The sequence below is a fragment of the Chrysemys picta genome, chromosome 2 (assembly GCF_011386835.1).
Source record: "Chrysemys picta bellii isolate R12L10 chromosome 2, ASM1138683v2, whole genome shotgun sequence".
Classification (NCBI taxonomy): domain Eukaryota; kingdom Metazoa; phylum Chordata; order Testudines; family Emydidae; genus Chrysemys; species Chrysemys picta.
In genome coordinates, this window is record NC_088792.1 from 248,081,535 (window position 1) to 248,103,948 (window position 22,414).

Below are 22,414 nucleotides of genomic sequence, written 5' to 3' on the forward strand. Positions count from 1 at the left end.
AATTGTCGCGTCCAGATGAGACGCGATAATTTGATCCCCGAGAGATCGATTTCTACCCGCCGATTCAGGCGGGTAGTATAGACCTGCCCTTAGCCTGCTACATTGCTTCAATTTCCTGAAAAAGTTGAGAACTACAATTTTAAGAGATACGCTCTCAGAAAAAAAAAATTAAAAATCAAATGCAGAGTTGCATAGTTGGAAATACACCTGTTCATGACAAATTCTTAAACTAGTACTGGTTCCAGCATATTTAGATTGTAATCTCATTAAGGCATGGACCATCTCTTTGTTCTGTGTTTGTACAGCACCTAGCACAATGGGATCCCAGACACTACCAAAATAAAAAATAATTAATAATAGCAATAACAGCAAATGAGACTATAGTTCCGAAAATAGCTCCCATTGACTTCATTTGGAATCACAAATCCTCCATACCTCTCAGTATCAGGGCAGGCCTTTAATAAATATGTCCCATGGGCTAACTTTATTCTGGGGATTGGTTGGAAAGGAGCTTTCTTCTTTTATCTTGATTCAAGTCACTCCTAGACCCACTCCTTCCACAATGATCACAAGAAGAGGCTTAAATAAATAGCTAAGGAAAACCCCTCCTAAATTATCTCTCTTCTGGGATTCCCTGTGCTCTCTGTTTTTAGTCTATAGACTCTTCAAATCAGGAAGTAACTGTTGTTATTATTTTGCGTCACATACAGCATGGAACTCGTGGTCGGTGCTTAACATACAAACAATAACAATACTAATGGTAATTTTACATACCACGCTCAGTTGTTGAGATTGCTCCAGTTACGTTATCAATCTGAAAAAGCATCTGCTTATAAGGGTCGGGGAAATGGTGGAGAATGTTGTAAAACAGCTGTGCATTGGGAGTGGTAGGATCATCACGGTCAGTGGCATTGACATACAGGAAGGGTTTGCCTGTTTGGATGTAGAAGAAAAGCCAGTAGAGAATGGAGAAAGGGCCTTGATTCTCTAATCCATACATGTGGAGCTCAGGTGTGGGGGAGAGGAGGAGACCCACAGGGATGTGCTTGCCAGCTCTCTGATTCAGGACCTCACATGCCCTGTACAAGTTAGGGTTGCACAGAGCAGCCTTAATTTACATCATTGGCATAAGTAAGGTCCCTCTGTGAACCTTGCCCCCCTGACACGCCCCTGACATGCTGCCGCTTTTCTCTTACACAAGGTGGGGACTGGCTGATGCAGGGTGTGGCAGTGCCATCTCAGCCAGCTTTCCACCTGCACAGAGTTCCTTGGGAAGGTGGAATTCTCTGACAACTCTCTTTGGTTAGTTTAGGGCCACATTGTGGTGCTTCTGCAAATAATCCATCACAGAGTGTATAGAGAACATGCAACACTGTCACTGCATTTAGAATTGTTACCATTAAAGAGGCTGCTCTACACTAGAGCTGGTCGCAAGTTGGGATTTTGGTTTCATGGGAAATGTTGACATAGCAAAATTTGATTTTGTTCCAGAACAAAAAGAAATACTTTTGAAATTTCCTGCAAAATGGCAATTCAAAAAAAATCATTTGGGAAAATGTAATTTGGGAAAAATTTCACATCACAATGAAATGTCTTTTGAAGTATTTTTTTTTCCATTTCTACATTTTTATTATTTGTACATTATTTAATGACATGTCAGTGGTAATAGTGCATAGTATGACATACCATAACATACCCAATCATGTCCTAATATAACATGACGTCTTTTTTTTTAATTAAGGGCAGATGCTACTTAGTACAGATTGAAACATTTTAGTTTATTTTTGATCAAAGTGTCTCCTACTTGTAACAAAACATAACATAAAAACAGCCGTACTGGGCTAGACCAATGGTCCATTTAACCCAGCATCCTGTCTTCTGACAGTGGACAGTGCCAGGTGCTTCACAGAGCATGAACAGAGCAGGGCAATTGTTGAGTGATCCATCCCCTGTCATCCAGTGCCAACCCCAAAGCATGGGGTTATGTCCCTGACCATTTTGGCTGATAGCCATTGATGGACCTATCCTCCATGATGTTATCTAATTCTTTTTTGAACCCACTTATACTTTGGCCTTTACAACATTCCCTAGCAACAAATTCCACAGGTTGACTGTGTGCTGTGTAAAGAAGTACTTTTTTGTTTGTTTTAACCTGCTGCCTATTCATTTCATTGGGTGACCCGTGCTTCTTGCAGTATGCTAAAGAGTAAATAACACTTCCTTATTTACTTTCTCCACACCATCCGTGATTTGATAGACCTCTATCATATCCCCCCTTAGTCGTCTCTTTTCTAAGCTGAACAGTCCCAGTCTTTTTAGTTTCTCCTCATAATGAAGCTGTTCCATTCCCTTTATCATTTTTGTTGCCTTTCTCTGTACATTTTCCAATTCTAATTTATCTTCTTTGAGATGTGGTGAACAGAACTGCATGCAGTATTCAAGATGTGGGTGCACCATGAATTTAGATAGTGGCATTAAGATATTTTCTGTTTTATTATCTATCCCTTTCCTAATGGTTATTAACATTCTATTCGCTCTTTTGACTGCCACTGTACACTGAGCAGATGTTTTCAGAGAACTATCCACGATGACTCCAAGATCTCTTTCTTGGAGCTAATTTAGACCCCAACATTTTATAAGTATAGTTGGGATTATGTTTTCCAATGTGCATTAGTTTGCATTTATTAACATTGATTTTCACCTGCATTTTGTTGCCCAGTCACCCAGCTGTGTGATAACCCTTTGTAATGCTTCGCAGTGTTTTAGACTTAACTGTATTGAGTAATTTTGTATCATCTGCAAACTTTGTCACTGTTTACCTCTGTTTACAAAACAATTTGACCCTTTTCACTACAATACAAACAACAGACACTTTTAATTTTTTCAGTCTGTGTTATGTAGCAGTTGCCATAATTTTTTAAAAATAAAATATTTGACTATTATATTGTCAAAATATGACATGAAAATATATGATGTCATATTATGCACTATTACCACTGACATTCATTAAATAATGTAAAAATAATTTTAAAATGAAAAACATAAAATAAAGTTCAAAATAAAAATTTCATTTTGAAACTACATTTTTTAATTTTTCCAAAACAATTTTTTTTTTCAAATGAAAAAATTTTGCTTTGGGAAACATTTTTCTTGCAGGAAATTTCATTGAATTTGATATGATTTTATGAAAATTTTCAGTTCAATCAAAATAGCATTTTCTGATGGAAAAATGGTTGAACAAAAATTTTCAGACATGCTATATAATAGACCTTCTTGGTGAAAAGCATAATGTGGAACATTAAGAGATAGTGGAGAGTATATCGAAGCATGGAACTGTGAACAAACTTTTAAACTTTAATTGTTGATCCATTCAACCAATAAAAAACGCTATCACCTGGATGAACTGCAAATATACTCAAGAACTATTGCATTTCTTTCTTGCCTGCTCGAGCCACAGATTCCTATACTTTACTAAAAGCTCCTTTTTTGTTCCATGATCTGAGGGCATGTCTACACTTACCTCCGGAGTGATCGATCCAGCAGGGGTTGATTTATCGCGTCTAGTGAAGACGCGATAAATCGACCGCCGAGCGCTCTCCCGTCGACTCCGTTACTCCATCGGAGCGAGAAGCATAGGTGGAGTCGACGGGGGAGCGTCAGCAGTCAATCTACCGCAGTGAAGACGCCGCAGGAAGTAGATCTAAGTACATCGACTTCAGCTACATTATTCACATAGCTGAAGTTGCGTAACTTAGATCGATTCCCCCCAATCTGCCCAGTGTAGACCAGGCCATAGTGTTAATAGCTGGTTATATCTCTTTTTTTATTCTCTTGGCTCTTATCACTGTTTTCCATACCTTTATGACTTCTAAATTGGTTTACTGCAATCTACAATACAAAACTACTTGGAAACTACTGATGGTGCAGCCCACTTTCTGGGCAGAGTTTTGCCACAGGAAATATAAAGCACCAATTATCTAACAAATCTAGTGGCATCTTTTTCCCCCCCTCTATGGTGATCTATAAAGACCTAAATAATTTAGATCCCTTGTAACACCTACTTTCAGTGTGATCTTGGGCATGTTTTTTAACTTCTTTTAGCTTCAGCTTCTGTCTGCAGTGCACAATAGGGATAGTGATATTTACTTACTAAATAATGTTTGTAATATGGTAAGTTCTGTGAAACATTTCAGCTGTGATAGACACACATCACTCTGTTTACCTATGTGCTATTTGTATTATATTGTACCCAGTCATGTCTTTAGTTTGTCACATCCTTTTTGACAAGGTGCTATTCTTTGTTTAGCATTTTCAATCTACTATATTGCACATCCTCATTAAATTGCACAGTATACATTTTAAATAGTAACAATAATAATATTAATTATTAATGATAATGGCCTTTACCTGGACGGGAATTCTGCCATACTACTCCAAAGTATTTTGACTTCTCAAACTTTGGTGGGTTGTCATTAATATCCTGAACATTGATAGTAATAGAGTAGGGACCTTTCTCTTTCTGTCCCATTACATTCAGAGCCTCCACCTAATATTGAAAAGCAAAAGAAATGGCCAGGAAAGATTTTCACTTAAGTGAGTTGGAAAATTCAGCATGTTAAAGCTGAAGAGTAAAAATGGCCTGAACCTGATCATTTTCATGTGAAGATGAAACTACATAACAGTCATGACAGCAACTGCTGAGACACACTCAATAAATCTTGGTACCACCTCATTTCAAAGTGAGTTTCACTGGAATGGAGCATCATTAGCATACACCCTTATTATAGTTGTTTTATTTTAAGCTTCATTAGTCGTGACACTGTTCATCGGATGATTTTCATTGCACAGTATACAAACATTATAAAGTAGCCCCTGATGTTAGTGACCTGTTTCAGTAGCAGTCTGATCTTCATGGTGGAGACCAGGTAGGTCTTAGGTCTGGAAGGTGCTGGACCAGGGCAGAGTGCTCAGGACCTTTCAGAAGCGACTCCTTAATGCTTTCCCTCTTCATATAGAAATTGATGTTTTCCATACCACAATGACAAAAGCATGAGTATGTGTCTGCGTGAGTATGCTATTCTACAAGTGGCCAGAAAAAGTAAACTGAGCCACAGGGTCAGTCTAAGGAATTAGCCACAGCACAGTGTGTTAGCAGAGCTCTCCAGGGATTTTCCTTTGCATAAACATTTTTGAGATTTTGGCATTTTTGGGGGTGGGGCGGGGCAGGTTTGGGAGGGGAGAGGTTCATTCTGAAAAATCTCAAAAACAAATTGTGGAAAGGAGACTGGAAAAATTCCACTGTGGTAGAACCAAAGCAGAATGTTTTGGCTTGTCAGCTGCCTGCCTAATTTTTAAAAAAGCAAACTGAAAAAAAAAATTCCCTCATATGGCATCAGTCTGACACCCACATTAGTCATTGACTAAATTGGAAACTTATGTCCCCAGCACAGACTTTTGCCACTTGAGCTAACAGAGTAATTGATAGCAAAGTAGGTTGTCATTCTCTCCATGAGCCAGCACTGGAGAGGGATGAGACAACACTTTGCCAGAGGGTTTCACAGATATTTGCTTATAGCAGAGGAATGGTGAGACTCCAGGAACCTTTGGTTCCATTCCAGGCTCTGGAGGAGAGTGTGCTCTTGTGGACGCAGAATCTCTTCTGCCTGTTTTCCCCAAGCTTCCCCCCTTCTGCCCCATACTCTCCAACCTGTACCTATCCCAGTCTTGTCTTTTCTCCAGCCCTGCCTCTTTGTCCAAGTCCCATTCTCCCTGCCTCCCCAGTCCCAGTCTCCACTCTTCAGACTTCTCGTCCCAGTCCAAATTTCCTTGCCTGTCCATTCTTAATCTTCCCCCTCCATGATCCATGTGTAAGTTTCAGTCTCCCCTACCTACTCCCAATATCTCCCTCTCCCTACTCACAGTCTCCTCCCTCAGGCAGTCCCAGTTCCTCATCTGATCTGTCTCTCCCGACATACTTCCTCCCAGTCCCAGTGTCCCTCCCCAGGCTCCTCGTCTAATCTCAGTCTCCCCCACATTCTCTCCTTGGCCCCTAGACCCAGACTCTTTTGCTCAGATAGTCCCAGTTCTCCTCTTGCGCCCAGCTTCTTGTGAGATCTGTCTCCCTTTTCCCCACTTTCCCCCCAAATTTGTTCCTATTCCCAGTCTCCTTGCCCAACCAGTCACAGCCTCCCCTTCCAACTTTTCCAGCCTCTCCACCCAGCTCCCAGTCCCAGTCTCTTTGCCCAACCAGTCTCAGTCTCCCCCTAACTCCCTGTCCCAGTTTCTCTCCCCATCTCCAGTCCCAGTCTTATCAGACTCCTTGGCCCAATCTATTCCATTCACTCCTCCCCCACAATCCAGCTCCTTTCCCCTTTGTATTCAAATTAAACAGCTTCCTCCTCCATGCTGCCTGGATTCCAGGGGCTCAATGAGAGGGCAAGAAAGACAGGCTCCCTGCTGTGAGTTCTGGTGCCTGGCCCCACCCTGCCCTAGAGCAGTAATTACAGGGAAATTACCGGGAAAGTCTGGTTTCACCCCTGTATTGCTGGCCTGGAGCATGTTCAGTCACTCTGGGAGGATGGTGCACGTGGTGTGTGGTCAGCACTAGGAACTGTGAGAGGCTTGAACATGGATGGAATCTTCAGCAATTTTAGCTGCTAAAATGGCAGATGTCTCTACTGAGCATGTGCAAACTGTAACTTTTCAAAGGCTTTTAACTTGTCCAAATTTGGGCAGATTTTCCCGAGGATGACCTAGGGCAAATCTTTGACACAAAAGCTTTCCCCCTGATAAATTTCAAACCCTGCTCCAAAGCGTGGGATCACTAGTGCCGTTCAAAGAAAAGGACGCCAGAAATTTTTAACAATTTTTTTCCCTACCCTTGTTCTTGAAAACAGCTGAACCACTCTGGCTGAAATTAAAAAAACAAAAAATCAGCCCGGGGCAGACACCCAGGATGAAAAATTTCAACCCAGGTGGTTAAAATTGGACCAAGTTATAAGCCACTGAAAACAGGATCTTATCATGGGAAGTGTCAGGCAGCCATAGTAATAAGTGGCTCTACCAGGCCTACAGACATATCTGGATCATTTATAAAAGGTTTATCCAAGTACAAACATTTTCAGTGTCCCAACCCCCTCCTCTGATGACAGTAGCCTTCCACTGTAAAAACGGAAACAAGCACTCAAATAAATGAATATAACATAGCTAGCTGTCCCCAGGCTGCCAGATGAGGAGAAATGTCCTGGAGTCAAACTCTCTACTGGCAATGAATTAGGTGGCAGCAAACAGGTTGGTAGGAAATTTCAACTGACATGTTAGTTTCAAATTTCGGCAAAAAAAGAGAAAAATTAATAACACTCCCCAACTCTTTTTCAACCTGCTCCATTTCTCATTTATTTCACCTGTAGCCTGTGGATTGCTTTGTTTTCCCTGTCTAGAGACCCGTTGAGATACAGATAGCCGCTAGTTGATGCAATCTCAATGACGCCATCTTTTTCACCAGACAGTCTCAAACTGACAGCAGGTGGCTCAATTGTAAACTAGAGAGGAAAAAACAAAAGTCAGGGGAAGAGGTTCCTTTTCAGGAATATTTCAGAGAATTTAACTTTCTTAATTCACAATTTTTTAAATTCATTGTCAACATTGCTCCTTGCTAGAGTGGGCAAATGATATTCAAACTCATTGGTGTTTTTCCTGTCTTAAATTAGTAGATGAATCATTGTTAACATTACTTTCCCAGCTCTAGGATGCAGTAAGGGGGAAAGCAGACATCTGTCTAAAACGGAGGCTGGTCTGAGTACAGGAATGGAAAAAACATAACACACTCATCCTCCGTCTATTTGAGTATTGGCTCTGCCATTCATCTTTCACTAGAAACAAAGCTCGTGACAGTTGGAATGACTATCACTGTGGGTAAAAGGAATCTCTAAAGAAAAGGAAATCAGGTAGAATGCAGTTCACAGATTCATAGATTCACAGGCCAAAAGGCCCACTGTGATAATCTAATCTGACCTGTTGTATAACACAGGCCATAGAATTTTCCCCAAATATTTCCTTTTGAACTAGAGCATATCTTTTTAAAAAAACAACCAATCTTGAATTCAAAATCGCCAGTGATGGAGAATCCACCGCCACCCAGGGTAAGTTGTTCCCATGGTTAATTACCCTCACTGTCAAAAATGTAGATGTTATTTCCAGTCTGAATTGGTCGTGTTTCAGCTTTCAGACATTGGATCTTGTTACACCTTTGTCTGATGGACTGAACGTGAACTGCATGTAATTTCTTAAGTTCATTCTCTAGGAATGCTGATTATAGCAATAGACTATTTTAGATTTATCCTCTTGGAACTCATTTGATAGAGGCTGATGCTTTAAATTTTATCAGCAGGCACTTAAATTATCAGATAATAAAAGTCAAAAGTTTCTATCATAACACATCTTGGGGTTGCTTTTCCTACTGAAATCAACAGCAAAACTCTCATTGATATCCATGAGCATAGGATGGGTCTTTTGAACAAAGAGCTAACACTCAGAGTTAATGATTACCTGGTATATTACATGAATTCCAATTGTACCTTCTGATACAGAGAAAGTCATGTCTTGCAGAGGTCCACTGGCATACAATTCATTTATACCATGGCACGTAGCCTGTGCAGGAGGGAAGTAGAGGAGATGATCAATATCTTTTCTATGCTAGCTGTAATTCAACAGTGGCCCTAGCATCACTGCAGTATGAAAAAGAAGCTTTTAAAAAAAAAATTTGCACTAAAATAACGTGAAGTGAACAGTGGTGAGAATGGCTGGCTTTTAATGTCAATTTTTAATGTGTTTTGAATTATTTTTAATGCTGGTTTTTAATGTAGATCCATTTTTTTTAAATTGATATCATTTTTTTAAATTCTATTTCAAAACAAATATTTAAATGCTGCCTTTTTCCAAAGTAAATATATTACTTAATTAAATGTCACATGCTCAGCTTGCAAAAGGAACCAATTTGTGTGCACAAAAGGACTGAGGGCTAGACTGAGACCATACATCTAGTCAGAGCTGTAACTAGGCATTTTAGCACCTGGAGTGAGCAAGCATATTTGCGCCCCCTAGAAGCAATGTGTGGCAGGACATGCAGGGTCACCCCTCAGATTTCTGCTTCCGTTTAGCACAGAGGTTTTCAAACTGTGGGGCACACCCACCTACGGGGCGCACCCCACAGTTTGAAAATGGTTGCCTCTTGCTAGGAGCCAGCAGATCAGAAGCTGATGGGAGCCACCTGGCCTGCTCAGGCCCCTGGTTCTTCATGCCCGCCCTGCCCTGCTCTCCGAGCCAGCCACCTCTGTATGGGTGGGTGCTCCCCAAGCATGGCGGGCAGCACAGCTCTGAGCTGTGCCCCTGACACACTCCTACCTCTCCCCCACAGAGCCCAGCTGCTATGAGATGCTCCGCAATGGGCTCACTCGCCGCTGCGGAGCAGCAGCAGAACAGGGACAGTAGCTGGTTCAAGAGGCCATCACCAGCCGGCATTGGGCTCCTTCAGCATGAGAAGCCAAGGGCCCAAGTGGGCCGGGCATCTCCCAGTAGCTTCCAATCTGCCGACTCCTGGGAGGAGGTGACAGTTTTCAAACTGTGCTAAATGGAAGGCAAACATCTTGGGGTGGGGGGAGATGTCCCCCCCCCCCCACACACACACACACGCACACACACATACTGCCCCATTTTCCCACCCCTGCACCTTTGCACCCTGGGCAGCTGTCTCACTTGCCCCTCCCCAGTTACAGCCCTGTGTCTAGCCCCCTATAAGGGACAGCAGATAGCTGTGCTGCCCTAAGAGCAGCTTACTTTCATTCTGACCGGCATCCTGGAGGCTCTGCCCACTCCTGGCTAACATGCCTGTGGTATTGGGGGCGGGAAGGGGCTGGGGTGCCTGCTCTTCCATCTCCTCCCAGAGTGCTCATGCAGGGAATTGGGGATCAGGGCTTATGCCCCTGACTCCTCTGCTTGTCCATGTAAGGGCAAGTGACAATCTTGCCCAAAATATGTCAGTTGGTTGAGCTGAAAGCAGAGCGGGCCAGGGCCTAACAAGTTTCCAAAGGGTGGTTCTTAACTACAAACAGTGAGGAAAAATGATTTTCCAAATGATGACCAATACCCTTCACAGTGTGTGCCTGTGAATTCGGTCACCTGATTTCTGATATTCATATTCTTTTTTTCTTCTTATTCAAAACTGACTTGTCTTCATGTCACTGGCTGACAAACCTAGATTACAGCCTGTACAGCGATAGTCTTCCCTATGTACTTCACTACTAAGAACATAATGTAAATACACTGGAGTAGTTATTGTCTTTTTAATGGGATTGACGTTCATTGTAAACATCAGTGTTCCAGCACAACTGTTGTGGTTATGACCAAAGCTCCCTAGGAGTGGACATGCTGTTCGAAGTTTGCTTCCTGCTCTAATATCTTGCTGTGTTATTAAAAACATTAAATAAAACCGGTTTTCTGAAGCAGCTTTTAACATATACACATTAATGTTTCAGTAAGCTCCAAAATTTACAGAACATTTTTAAAAAGTGCTTTTAATGGATTAATAATGTGCAAACATTAAGAATATCCATAGTGCAAGTCATTTCCTTCCCATTAACTTTCTTTTAGTTTTGCCAGGGAAAACACAGAACAACAACTGATCATTGTTAATACAATTTCCTTAATAAAAACATAACACCATGGTAGTTGTTTATATGAAATTACACACAAAAAACTATGTTAAAAGTTACTCAAAAGTTAGGAACTGCCAGAATAAAGGTTGTCTGGCAACCATGATTCAACTCCTTTGTGCATATGCATTATGATGGCCTCTAATTAATTTCATGATTACATACTGTTTTTTCCACAGGACCCTGCCTCTTTCAGTGCACTGGCTGGATCTGCTTTGGGGATGAATCAAGGTTGTATAGGGAAGGTGGCTGTTGTCTGTGGGACTCCCTGACTCATTTGTTGCAGAAGTTGGAAAGTGTGTAGTGAATGAGGCAGAGGATTAGGGTCTCATAATTAAGGCAGTCGAATGCCACCCTTGAAAACTGGATTCTAGCCCTGCCTCTGCCACACAATTCCCATGTGAGGCTAAACAAGTCACTTAAACCAAACTTTTCACAGGTGGTCACTAATTGCATGTTCATCATTTTCTGGGTGCCCAACTTGAGACTCTGGGGCTTGACTTTCAGAGGTGCTGAGCACTCACAGCTGCAACTGAAGTCAGTGGGAGCTGTGTTTTGATTGTATTAAGTTCTACGTAATGCTAAGTATTCTGAAAATATAGGTCCTAAGTATCTCAAATTGGACACCCAAAATTAGTGGAGACTTTAACCTTAATCTCTCTATGCCTCAGCTCTTCATCTGTAAAGCCACCACACCTCACAGGGGTGTTGTGAAAATAAATGAATTAATGTTTGTGAAGCATCAGTGCCATAGAAAAGCCCATGAGAAAATTAATAATTCTGTCTTCAGGGCAGAGTTTGAAGATTGAGGATAAATCAAAATATTGAATAGCTGTTCATTAAGTAGGCACAGGCCATCCTATGCATTGAATGAGGCAGGAAAATAGTACGGATCGTGTAATTAAAGATTGCATCATAATGCTACTGGAATAAAATCACTTTTATTCCAGATCAGTGTGTCCACATGTGGAATTATACCAGCATAGCTATAGTGGTATAATTATACTGCTATGTTCTGCTGGTCATTTTCCCTGTGGAGATAAGCCTGATGAGTGAAACTTGTCTGTTGGATGCCTTCCATCATAAATAAGATCCAGTCCTTTGTGGAGAAATTCACAACAGAAATCCAGAGTCACAGGGCTAGAGACACAAAGGGATTTAGGTGACTAACTGCGGCAGTAGGTGCCTATGTCCAAATGTAGATCCTTAAAACCCCCGCTCAGCTGCCACCTAACCCTGTAGGCACCTAAAGTAGCTAAGCACCCAAATATCTGCCATAATGCCCCCCCCCACACACACATCTGGAACTGTCAGTGAGCATGCACACAGCTCCCGGAAATAAATTCTGACACCAATCTCATACCTCATCCCAGGTGGAATCCTCAGACTAAGTGTTCCCTGCCTATCTTGCCTGCAGGGCCCAATTCCACAGGCATTCTGAGATGTAGGCTCTCAGTTTCATATCCCCCTCTTCATGATTTGCTCCCACATCTCCCAGGAGAGCACCCTAACCACTGAGCTATGGGATATTCTGGGGTGGGGCTGTTTCTCTCAATCTCTCCCCTTGAAATTGTTCCACTTTGTATTAATAATTATATAGTCATTAGAACAAGGACGTGAACTTATGTCTCCTGCAGCCTACATGAGTACCCCAACCCCTAGGCTATAGCACTGGTGTCATGCTCTCTGGCCCACTGAATATTTAATTATTTATACAAAGTGGACCAATGCTGAGCCTAAGTTCCCTTCGTGGATCTAGCCTCTGGGTATTATGCAGCAAAGTGCAGCCGTGTTAAAGACAAGTGTATTCAAAGTACATGCTTCCATACTTACTTTCGAGGGAAAGACTTTATACAAGCTATGACAGAGGACTTGCAAGGCTCAGTACAGTTTACCATGAAGTGCTATTGTGCTGTGCTTCAGGTGAAGTTCAGTTGACATTGGATCCTACTGTGAGAGAATGATGACCATGGAGCTGTCACCTTTACTTACATAGTGTTTGTGCCCTATTGGGCAAGTCGGCTCAGGGAGTTCAGAAGGGCTTTTCAAGAAGTAAGATCCCTCTCAACAAGAGCAAAGGAGGCAGAATCCGGCCTTATAGATTGTAAACTGGTTTTTTTGTATTATTATTATTGTTGACCATTGGTTTTGGAGGGATTTTACTTTGTCATGTTTTATAAGTTGATGTGTCTATTCTGAAGGAACAAAGGCTAATATTGTTCAGTCTAACTGTAGGGTTCAAAGTTTAGCTCTTGTATCAAGCAACAGCTATCTCATCCTGTCAATTAAAACTGCTTTATGTGAGCCATAAACATTTCCTAATGCATGAGTATGTTGTGAATCATTATTCATGAACCAACAAGGAAGAGCTGTTTACCTTTTTGGTCTAGTTTCTGTTTGGCAGTTGCTACAATCCTGTACAAACTATAACCGTTGCAATACAATTTCAGGAGTTCTATAGGTGCACCAATTGGCAATAAAAATTTGAAGTACAACAAGGAACATAGGATGAGTCTTGCAATCCTATGTTCACACAAGTAATCTACTGAGGACAATGGGATTTATGAGAGTAATGGTTATACTGGTCTCCATATTTGGGGGGGGCATTGTTTTATTATGGTTTGATCTGACTCTTTTATACTTTATGTTGGTAACAAATGCAGCTTAGAGCCCCAATCCTTCAGCCTTTACACATATCAGTAATTTCATTGACTTCAATAGGCCTGCTCCCATAAATGAGGATTACTCATATGCGTAAAGGTTGAAGGTTTAGGCCATAGATATGAAGTTAAGTAAAATAAATAAGTATGATTTAAATGATATAGCACAGTCTGTCCTAAGCAAATGCATTTATATAGCAGCACAAGTGTAAATTATAATACAGAGCACAGCACTAAACTAGTGTAAAAAGTCATCATTGTTTGATGATGTAGGGTGGAATCATTCTCAAATCTTTATTAATGTGAGGTTCAGCTACAGCAAAGAGAAATATGACACCATGTCTTAATCATTCTCCCTTAGCAGATTTAGTTACTATAGGAGAGGTGTAAGAAGATCTTTTTATTTAAAGCTTGTCACCAAACTGTTTTTTTAAATGACTGACATTAATTGTAATCTTTTGAATAAGGATATGAATGTCCAGGATTTTTATCCACAGTCAGTATTATAAAAATTTTCTACATAGACTATGTTGCCCATCCTACTTTTATACTGAAATGCCATTTATGAAAGATAATTTAAGGGCCTGGATACATCTGTTGATATTCATAGGTTTTTACCAACTAAACAAAAGAAAAAGCAATCACTCACCAGGTGAAATACCAGGAGATAGAGTACATGAAGTCCACAGAGCTTAACCATCTTGATGATTTCTTTTATTTTGGCTTCTGTGAATGATTACGTAATAGTTTACAATCCATTCATCTTAGTCCATCAGAATTCTCATTCCATATATTTATAAATAAAGGTTTAAGCCAAACTTTTAAAACCTGGGTCCCAAAAGTCAAGCTCCCAAATCCATATATAGGCACTTAAATTAATGCTAAATTAAAGCTTCCTGAATTTCAAAAGAACTGAGCACTCATAGCTCTCAATGACAGCCAGGGCAGTTCAGTGCTCTTACATTCAAGGTTGCTATTCAGGAACCCATCACAAGGAACCCAGCTTTGAAAACTGTGGGCTCAGTTGTGTGTATCACTTCCTGTCATAAACCTAAGGGACTGGTGGAAATGAAATTCCCTTCTCCTCGGGTTAGAACACTTCCACTTAAAGGACTAGCCCAATTCTGTAAAGCAGTGCTGACACGCAGTGAAAGTTAATGTTGTAAAAAGTAGTGGTGGCCTCTGCATTGATCATTCATATTGCAGTTGAGCGCTCAGCACCTCAGCATCTTGGCTCTCCCCCATTCCGCAGTACACAACCTTAAGCTACCAAGCCCCAACCACAGGGAGGGAAGAACAAATTGTGGAGGCAGAGCCCTCTCTAGATTCCCTGCTTTTAGGGCTTTTCCATCCCATTTAATTCTTCTGTTTTCTCCTCTACAATTCACAGGAGAAGGCAGTTTCTGGACTTAAATATCGGAACTATATTGCCCAGCACTAGGAAGGCTGTATTTGTTTCCCTGTATACAACTGTGCTACACAAGAGGAGCTTGACTTTGCACTCCCCCACCCACCCATGTGAGCAGGCATTAGTGATATAAGGAATCGCACTGAACTCAGGGTGGCTACTTGCATGGACAAGACCTAATTGCAGAGGTATAGAAAGAAGAAAACTGCTCTCCACTGAAACTGCAGGAAGAAGTTAGATAAACAGAAAATTAGCATTTTGCCAGGAAATGGGTTCACATCCCACCCAGTTGTCGATTATCCTGGCAAAGGGGGAAGTGAAGAAGGTGACTCGCTTTTCCATGTGCGGCAAGAGAATCTGGGGTGTGGTCTGAGCAGTACTGAAGGAGAAACCCTTGGAGCAGCCAAACCTGGGGAGATGGTTTGATCTGATCTTTATGTTATCTTACTGGAGGAATTCCCTCCCACTTTTTAATAAAGCCAAACTCCAGAAAGAGGATGAGTTTTGACTATACATACCATGGAGACTATGGTAGCAGAGTAGGTTGGCAAAGGTATCCACTCACATGGCAGTTATATACTACCTCGTCCACTTAAACCAGGGATCGGCAACCTTTGGCATGCGGACCATCAGGGAAAGCCGCTGGTGGGCCGGGATGGTTTGTTTACCTGCAGCGTCCGCAGCTTCGGCCGATCGCAACTCCCACTGGCCGTGGGTCACCCTTCCAGGCCAATAGGGGCTGCGGGAAGAGGGGGCCTGGCCCTCACAGCTTCCCGCAGCCCCCATTGGCCTGGAATGGCAAACTGTGGCCAGTGGGGGCTATGATCGTCCGAACCTGTGGACACTGCAGGTAAACAAACTGCCCGGCCTGCCAGCGGCTTTCCCTGATGGGCCACGTGCCAAAAGTTGCCGATCCCTGACTTTAACCTATCCCAGCTTGACTGAGAATTACAGTAATATGAGGGATACATTGGTTTGGTAAATTATAGTTTGGGGAAGGCCTATTTTTCCTCCAAATTTCATATAATTCCTTATCAAACATATTTATAAAACAGGCCACTGTATCAGTTGATAAAACCTAGAACAGAGATTTGATCAATGCTTATTTCTTCATCATAACCTTGCACACTGAGAGGTGGGACCAGTATTCCTCAGGTGGCTAGAGTCTCTTACCAGATCTCTTACATTCTGGCATTCCCAGGGGTCAGAAGCCCCTGAAATGCACAATCCCCTATCGCCCAGGAAACCTCAGAACTCATGAATCCAACTGATCCAACTCAGCTGGTCCAGTATAGAATGCAAAACCGGCTGAGACTTAGAGAAGGGTTTTAGCTAACATACAAGAACAGTATAGGGTTAAGCAGAAGGAGCAATATCTACCTAAGCTCTATCTAACACACACACAAAAATGGAGAGTTTGATAGCTGAGATCCAGGCTGAGGGTTGAACTAGTTCATTTCACCCACTTCTCTTTTCCTAACCAGTTTATATATCCCTAATGATCTTTTTTATGGATTCTCTATCTAAAAACACTTAAAAATGAAATATATATGACTCTAGGGTATCCAATATGCAAATATACAAACAGTTTTGGGTAATAAATGCTCTGTGAGTATAGTACCTATTTCCAGATGAAGAGTTAAAAGTATCTGATTACATGAAAAGTTTAAAAAAAAACATATTTTAAATGCCTGCTTTGTATTTTTTGTTTTAGAGATTTAAGTTTTAAAGTATAAACTACTTTGCCTTGAAGGAGAAAATTGATCTGCATCAGATACAAGCCACTCCTAACACTAGCAATACAGCCTTCCATTTTCCAAGAAAAGGAAAAGCGCAGGCCATCGAGTTGCTAACATCACCAAAAACCCAACTCCCTTGCTTTGGCACTTAAAAAACTTCCAAAGAAATGTTAGTTAGAGCACCCCTTACCTTTAGTATGAAAATGTTGTTTCCCTCTAAAATATATTTCCCTCTTTGAGGCTTTAGAATCACCTGCTGCAGTTAATGATGTCTCTCTGTGTATCTATGCACAGTTTTTGGTTTCTCAGATTCTCCGTGCAGGTTGGCTCAAACATTAACTACATTGATTACTATTGCTCCATAATGACTAGGTGTGGCATGAAATGGCAGCTATGAAAGGAAGTAGTATAGCCATGAAATAACCTACTCCTCTTTAAGCATTTTTACTTACCTTCGGGATTTCAAACTGAACTCTGCTTTTGAGTAAGAGAGCAAGGAGCTACGGGTAACTAGTTACATAGATAGGAATAATTTCTCCTCTCAGCCTCTATCTGTAAGAGAGGAATTGGAAAGGGATGTACAAAGGGCACTGTCCTTCTGGGGAGATACTCTCTCTGTCACTTTGTTAGTAACGGCGATGACTCAAGATCAGAAGACAAGAACTTGGACATGAGGGTGACCTGTCTTTGTGACCATTGATCAATGCCGAGCGAAGAGAGTCTGTTCACTAGGAATAGTGCACCCGACTGGGACTTTGGATATTTGGGTTCAAATCCTAGCTCTAGCACAGATTTCTGGGCAAGTCATTTAATTCCATCTGGAATTGTGGATAATATTTCCTTCATCCCACCTTTTGTCTTTCATGTCCATGTAGATTGTAAACGCTTCAAATCAAGGAATATCTTTTACTTTTTGTATGTACAACAGCTAGTACAATAACGTGTTGAATTCAGTTGGGGCCTCTAGTCGTTATTTTTGCAATACAAATAATAAATCAAATAGCATTGAAACTCTTCTCAAGAGGAACAGCAGTTTTTAAAACTCTACCATGCAGTGTGCTAGGATTCTTTTTATTCTAATTTCTTAATTTGCTTTTTATTTCATATATTTTGAGTCCACAGTAGGTTTACTTTCTTGTCTAATATTTTGAAACAAAGATGCAGATGTTAATCCTTATCCAGATTTTAACTTCCATTTTAGCTTTCCTAAATATCCTATCACACCCTTATTTGTTGCTTTATTATTTCTGTAATGTCCAAAGCATTTCCTGAGTTCCTATTCTATATTTTCAAAAAACAAATTTTAAATCAATTGCAACTTTATGTTAACTATAAAAGGTTAGCTTTCTGTTTGGACTCCAGATCACAAATCTCAACCTGAAATCAATATTTTAGTATTTATTCCTGAAGGAAGAGAGTTTTGATTTATTATAGATTTTAACCTGCTTTCCAGCACAAAGTGTACGGTGTGTCATTTACCCATAGACTCACAAAGGATGTTGATCCTCTCAAAAGCTGCACCTTATGAGCAAATTATCTTTAGAGCACAATACAAAACCAACTCCTTCCTTTATCTATTAGATCACTCTTTAAACTACTTAGAAGTAGTATAATATTATATATATTTTTGAGTGAGACAAATCCATTCCTGGTGTAAATAGCTTGAAGTCAAGTGTCTTACACTAGGTCTAAGTCTTTTTTATTGCAGTCACAAGTGAATAAAACAGTAAAGCTATTTTCAATATAATGCATTATATTTCAAAACAGTAAAGTCTCACTGGCTATAACAATCAAGTGCACATAAAAGACCAAGTGTCAAAATTAATTCTCTTTTACGGTGATATAAATTCAGAATAACTCTTGAATTAAATTAAATTACACTGGTGTAAATGGCCCTACACTTTGGCCTTAGAACTCTACGATGCCTATTATTAGGAGCTACAAGATGATTCTATTCCAGAGACTTAAGTTGCAAGTTCTGTTTAACTGAATGCAGATCTGGTGAGAGCTTAGAAAAATGTGTGTCGTTGATTGTGATGTACTTTTTAGACATCATGGCATATTGTCAGCAAAGTCTGTTAACCCCCTTTGTCTTTCCCTGACCGGAGTAATTTCTTGGGTGCAAAGCTACTGCCTCCTGGTTGTACCCACACAAGAAAAAAAAAGTCATGATGTCAAAAATATTACAAAGTCCAGAAGCACTTCAGGTTTTTCAGCAGTCATAACATGGTGCTACAGATTAAATTGCAACAAGGAGAAACTCAATAGGGAGGGCGGTTTCTTGACCCAGCTGTTTCTTTCAACAAATGTGATGAAAAAAAAGCCAAGTGTTCAGGTATTTATTATGTGATTCATTGTTAAGTGAGTCAGTTTTTCCAGAGACAGCACTTCCCACATCTTTGCTCATATCCTCCTCACCCTATCCATTTTTCACCTTTGACATTCCTCCCACTCCTCTACTTCTCTTTTGCTATTCCATTTTCTTTTACAGTTTTACCACTCTCCTCAGTTAAACTGATATCATTGTTGTACATCCTCCTCTTGCACAATTGGATGGCCCTCTGTAACCACAGCATCTTTTCTTATCTGCTTATACTGAGATTATTGTTACTTTTCTGAAACCTTTTCAAAATGTGTTGTGGAGCACATTTCTTTTATAGTAGTCGCATTATGATTTGCAGTGAGCCGGCACCAAAGAAGGAGGTGATAGACTTTGGATGCTCTTATAATCCATGTAGGTTGTCATGTAATGGAGCCAAATAATTCTTTTGGAATAAATAGTGCATGTTCCAGTGACTACTGTTATTTACACTATTTATTGTAAGAGCGCCAAAGGAGATTAAAAGCTTGTGTTTCAGATTGAAGTTGCACAGAACAGCAGCACTGTGCATTAGAGAAATTCATTTTCTTGAAACATTCATGTGACCTCTGTCTAATTCTAGTCTGCACTTGGAGTGAAGTATGCATATCACTTATGAATTGTGTAGTTCCATGTTTATTACCAGCTTATATTTCCAAACTATGATTTTTTTTCTTGTTGTTCCGATATGCTGGAGAGGCAACTTTTTGCAGCTACTGGGCATTTTTCATTTATGAAAAGATGTCTCCAAATGTTGTGAGATTCAAGACATATCATGAAACATATTATAGAATCAGAACAAAATAAGGGGGCAGCTCCTGCTCCCAGTTACACTAGATTAATCCTGTTTAGAAAGCAGAGATACTATATTATGATCTCATGAACTGAGACTGGCATTCATTTATATTTATTTGATTATAATAATGTACACCACTGAAAATGCAAGGGCAGCTGGCCTTTAGGATCCAGGATGCCCAGAGCTTGTGAGTGGTCCCTGATTTGGGTGACCTAAGTTTCCTCATCAAAATAGTCCTCAAAATGCAAACTGATCTTTAGGGTTGAAATTTTGCCACTGCAAATTTTCCTAAAGATCATGGGATATTCATAGCCCCACTAGTTGCCCAGGTCTGGACTTTGGGACCCACGAGACCTAAAGCCATAGGTCTTTTGATTTACATAGGGAACTCAAAATATCCCATCTTTTTAGGAAGGAGGGGTTTGAGGCCGAATTAGAGGTTAGAGGCATCCCAAGCTCCTTTCCCTCTCGCTGCTTGTAGTTGAGATGTTCTCTGTTGAGCAACCACTGTAACCTCTAGCCACAAGATCTAAAATGTAATAAGAGACAGCCTGGACTAGCAGACTAAGCTTGGGACGTAGAGCAAGGGACTCCTGTATGCTAATCCCAATTCATTAAGTTCAGGGTTGCCCCAAAGAAGCATTTATCTGACCCTCCCCAAAATCCTAGTCCTGTTACCATGCGTAGCAGTATAATCACAGTAGACAGGGGTTAATTATCTTTGGTGGAACCTGTAACATTGTTACCCACTATAAACATCAAAGCCTGGCTCTGACAGTGACAGCAGTGGGTCAATCCAAAGCTCTGCTGAGCTCATCTCAATTGCATTCTGCTTAGTTCTAAAATGGCGTGATTTATTTTCATCATACTGATATAAATGTACTAAACTATACTAAGAATTAAACATGGAAACAGAGCTTCCATCACCTTTACAAGAGACCAGCTTGAGCCACTGGGTTAGCTTCAAAAAAATCACAAGATTTCCCCCCATCAAATCTGGTTGTCGGGGTCCCCCTGAGATGGGGGCCCTGTGCAGGTGCACTGAGTGCATATTGGTTCATCCATGCCTGAGAAGTCTGGATTGCAGGAATCTACAGGAATTCTGAATTGCAATGAAGGTACTGAAAGAGTAAATGGCCAACTCGCCGCTCATATCAATGAGTGTTCCATTAAGAATAATGGACCAGTGAACATAAATTCATTTCCGTTGGAAAAATATCTGCTTATCAATTCTGTTGCCTCTAATCCGAGTGGAAATGTATGCTCTGGGTGTAGCTGTGCACATCATCTGAAACGTTGTGCACTTTAGCAGGGTTACTATATGTGGACTTGAGCCCTACTGGGAACTGGCAGTATGCTTTAAAGAACATAACAGTATATGGTACTTAAACCACAAATCAACAATTGGATCAATGCTCAGCCAGAATTTTATCTATTGTAAGAGAATTTCTATACAGTACAGGCCTAGCCTAACTCAAATTATCTACTTTTGTGATCAAGGCCTATTCCCCTGTGTATGCATTTACAGGGGGAGGCCCTTATTCTACAAGATTTTCTTTTCTATTTGTGTGCACATTTATACTTGCAGTTATTAAAAGTGGACATCATTTAATGTAGCATTTGCAATATTTCCTTTACTTACAGGGAAATCCCACAATAATTTTAACTACCGCCTGTGGTAAATATCCAGTTTTTCTTGGCTGACTGTATACATACTATTGAGTGAGATCCTGTGGGACTACCCGTGTGAGTAAGGATTACTCACATGAGTAAATATCTGTGTTATTGGACTAGCTATACCACTACATTTTTTATATTCACTTTCTCTGGATTTTCAAAGATTAGTAATGCAGCTATTTTAGTTCATTCTCTGCCTCCGGTTTTACTTGGATGGAAGTCATAAGTACAAACACTCTGGTTGATGAAAATTAATGTAACCTCCACATCTTTAGCATGTTGTACTTTGTGTTCATTGTATTTAGAGCTGGCCAGATAATGGAAATACCTTCCTGTGAAATATGTTGTGGTTTTGAAAAATGTTTCATCCCAAACCAAGATAAAAAGTAAAAACAATTTTTGTTTTTTTTTTTTGTGGGAAGGGATTTCAAGAAAAAAAATTTGGTTTCCTGGCTGCTTGCAAGAAAGGGTCTTGTCAATTGCACTTTCTGCTCCGCCTCCCCACTAGCTCCAGCAGCCAAGGAAGCAGAAAGCCTGGCTGCTCATTGTCCCCACAAGCCTCACATTGGAGAGGCAGAGAACTGAAGTGGTCTGTCTCTTTGATCTTGAAGCTGGGAGCGAAGCATTGAAGCAGAGTCAGGGCACTCAGCCTCATCAGGCCTCCTAGAAGTCTGTTGTCAAGTTCACTTTCTGCCAGCAGGTGAAAGCCTTCTAGTCAAGCAGCTGGGGAGCCACCATTCCCAACGAACAATCAAAAACGTTCAGCAAAATTGAAATGTTCCCATGGACAATTTTGACTTTGTGGAAAAGGGCATTTTTTCCTGGGAAAATTATTGTGACAGAAAATGCCCAACCAGCTCTAGTCATAGTCTATTACTTTGTAAGGTAAATAGGCAGTAATTTAAGACAGGGTATGCATTTGTCAGCTAATCTATACTCACATCTTCATTGCATCTCAAGCCTTAATACAGCCATGTGGCTAAATTCTGCTTGAATACAGCAGGGCACTTCAAGGAGATTACACCAATGTAACAGACAGCAGGATTTATTGGCCTTCTGGGAATGA

General features: G+C 40.7%; 1 protein-coding gene across 2 annotated transcripts in view; it reads right to left on the minus strand.

The window, feature by feature from the left end:
• CDH17 (cadherin 17) overlaps positions 1-17,116 on the minus strand; it is a 40,397-nt gene extending 23,281 nt beyond the window's left edge. The window contains exons 1-6 of one of the 2 annotated variants that reach the window (XM_065585910.1): positions 16,969-17,116; positions 14,019-14,095; positions 8,548-8,649; positions 7,404-7,541; positions 4,408-4,546; positions 775-933 (exon numbers count right to left, since the gene is read on the minus strand). In XM_065585910.1, coding sequence (XP_065441982.1) covers positions 775-933; positions 4,408-4,546; positions 7,404-7,541; positions 8,548-8,649; positions 14,019-14,069 — 589 coding nt within the window. In that variant the 5' untranslated portion in view covers positions 14,070-14,095; positions 16,969-17,116. Of the gene's footprint in view, positions 1-774; positions 934-4,407; positions 4,547-7,403; positions 7,542-8,547; positions 8,650-14,018; positions 14,096-16,706; positions 16,844-16,968 lie in introns of those variants that run through there. The other variant, XM_024105305.3, reaches the window with a different exon arrangement.
• Positions 17,117-22,414: the final 5,298 nt, after the last annotated feature.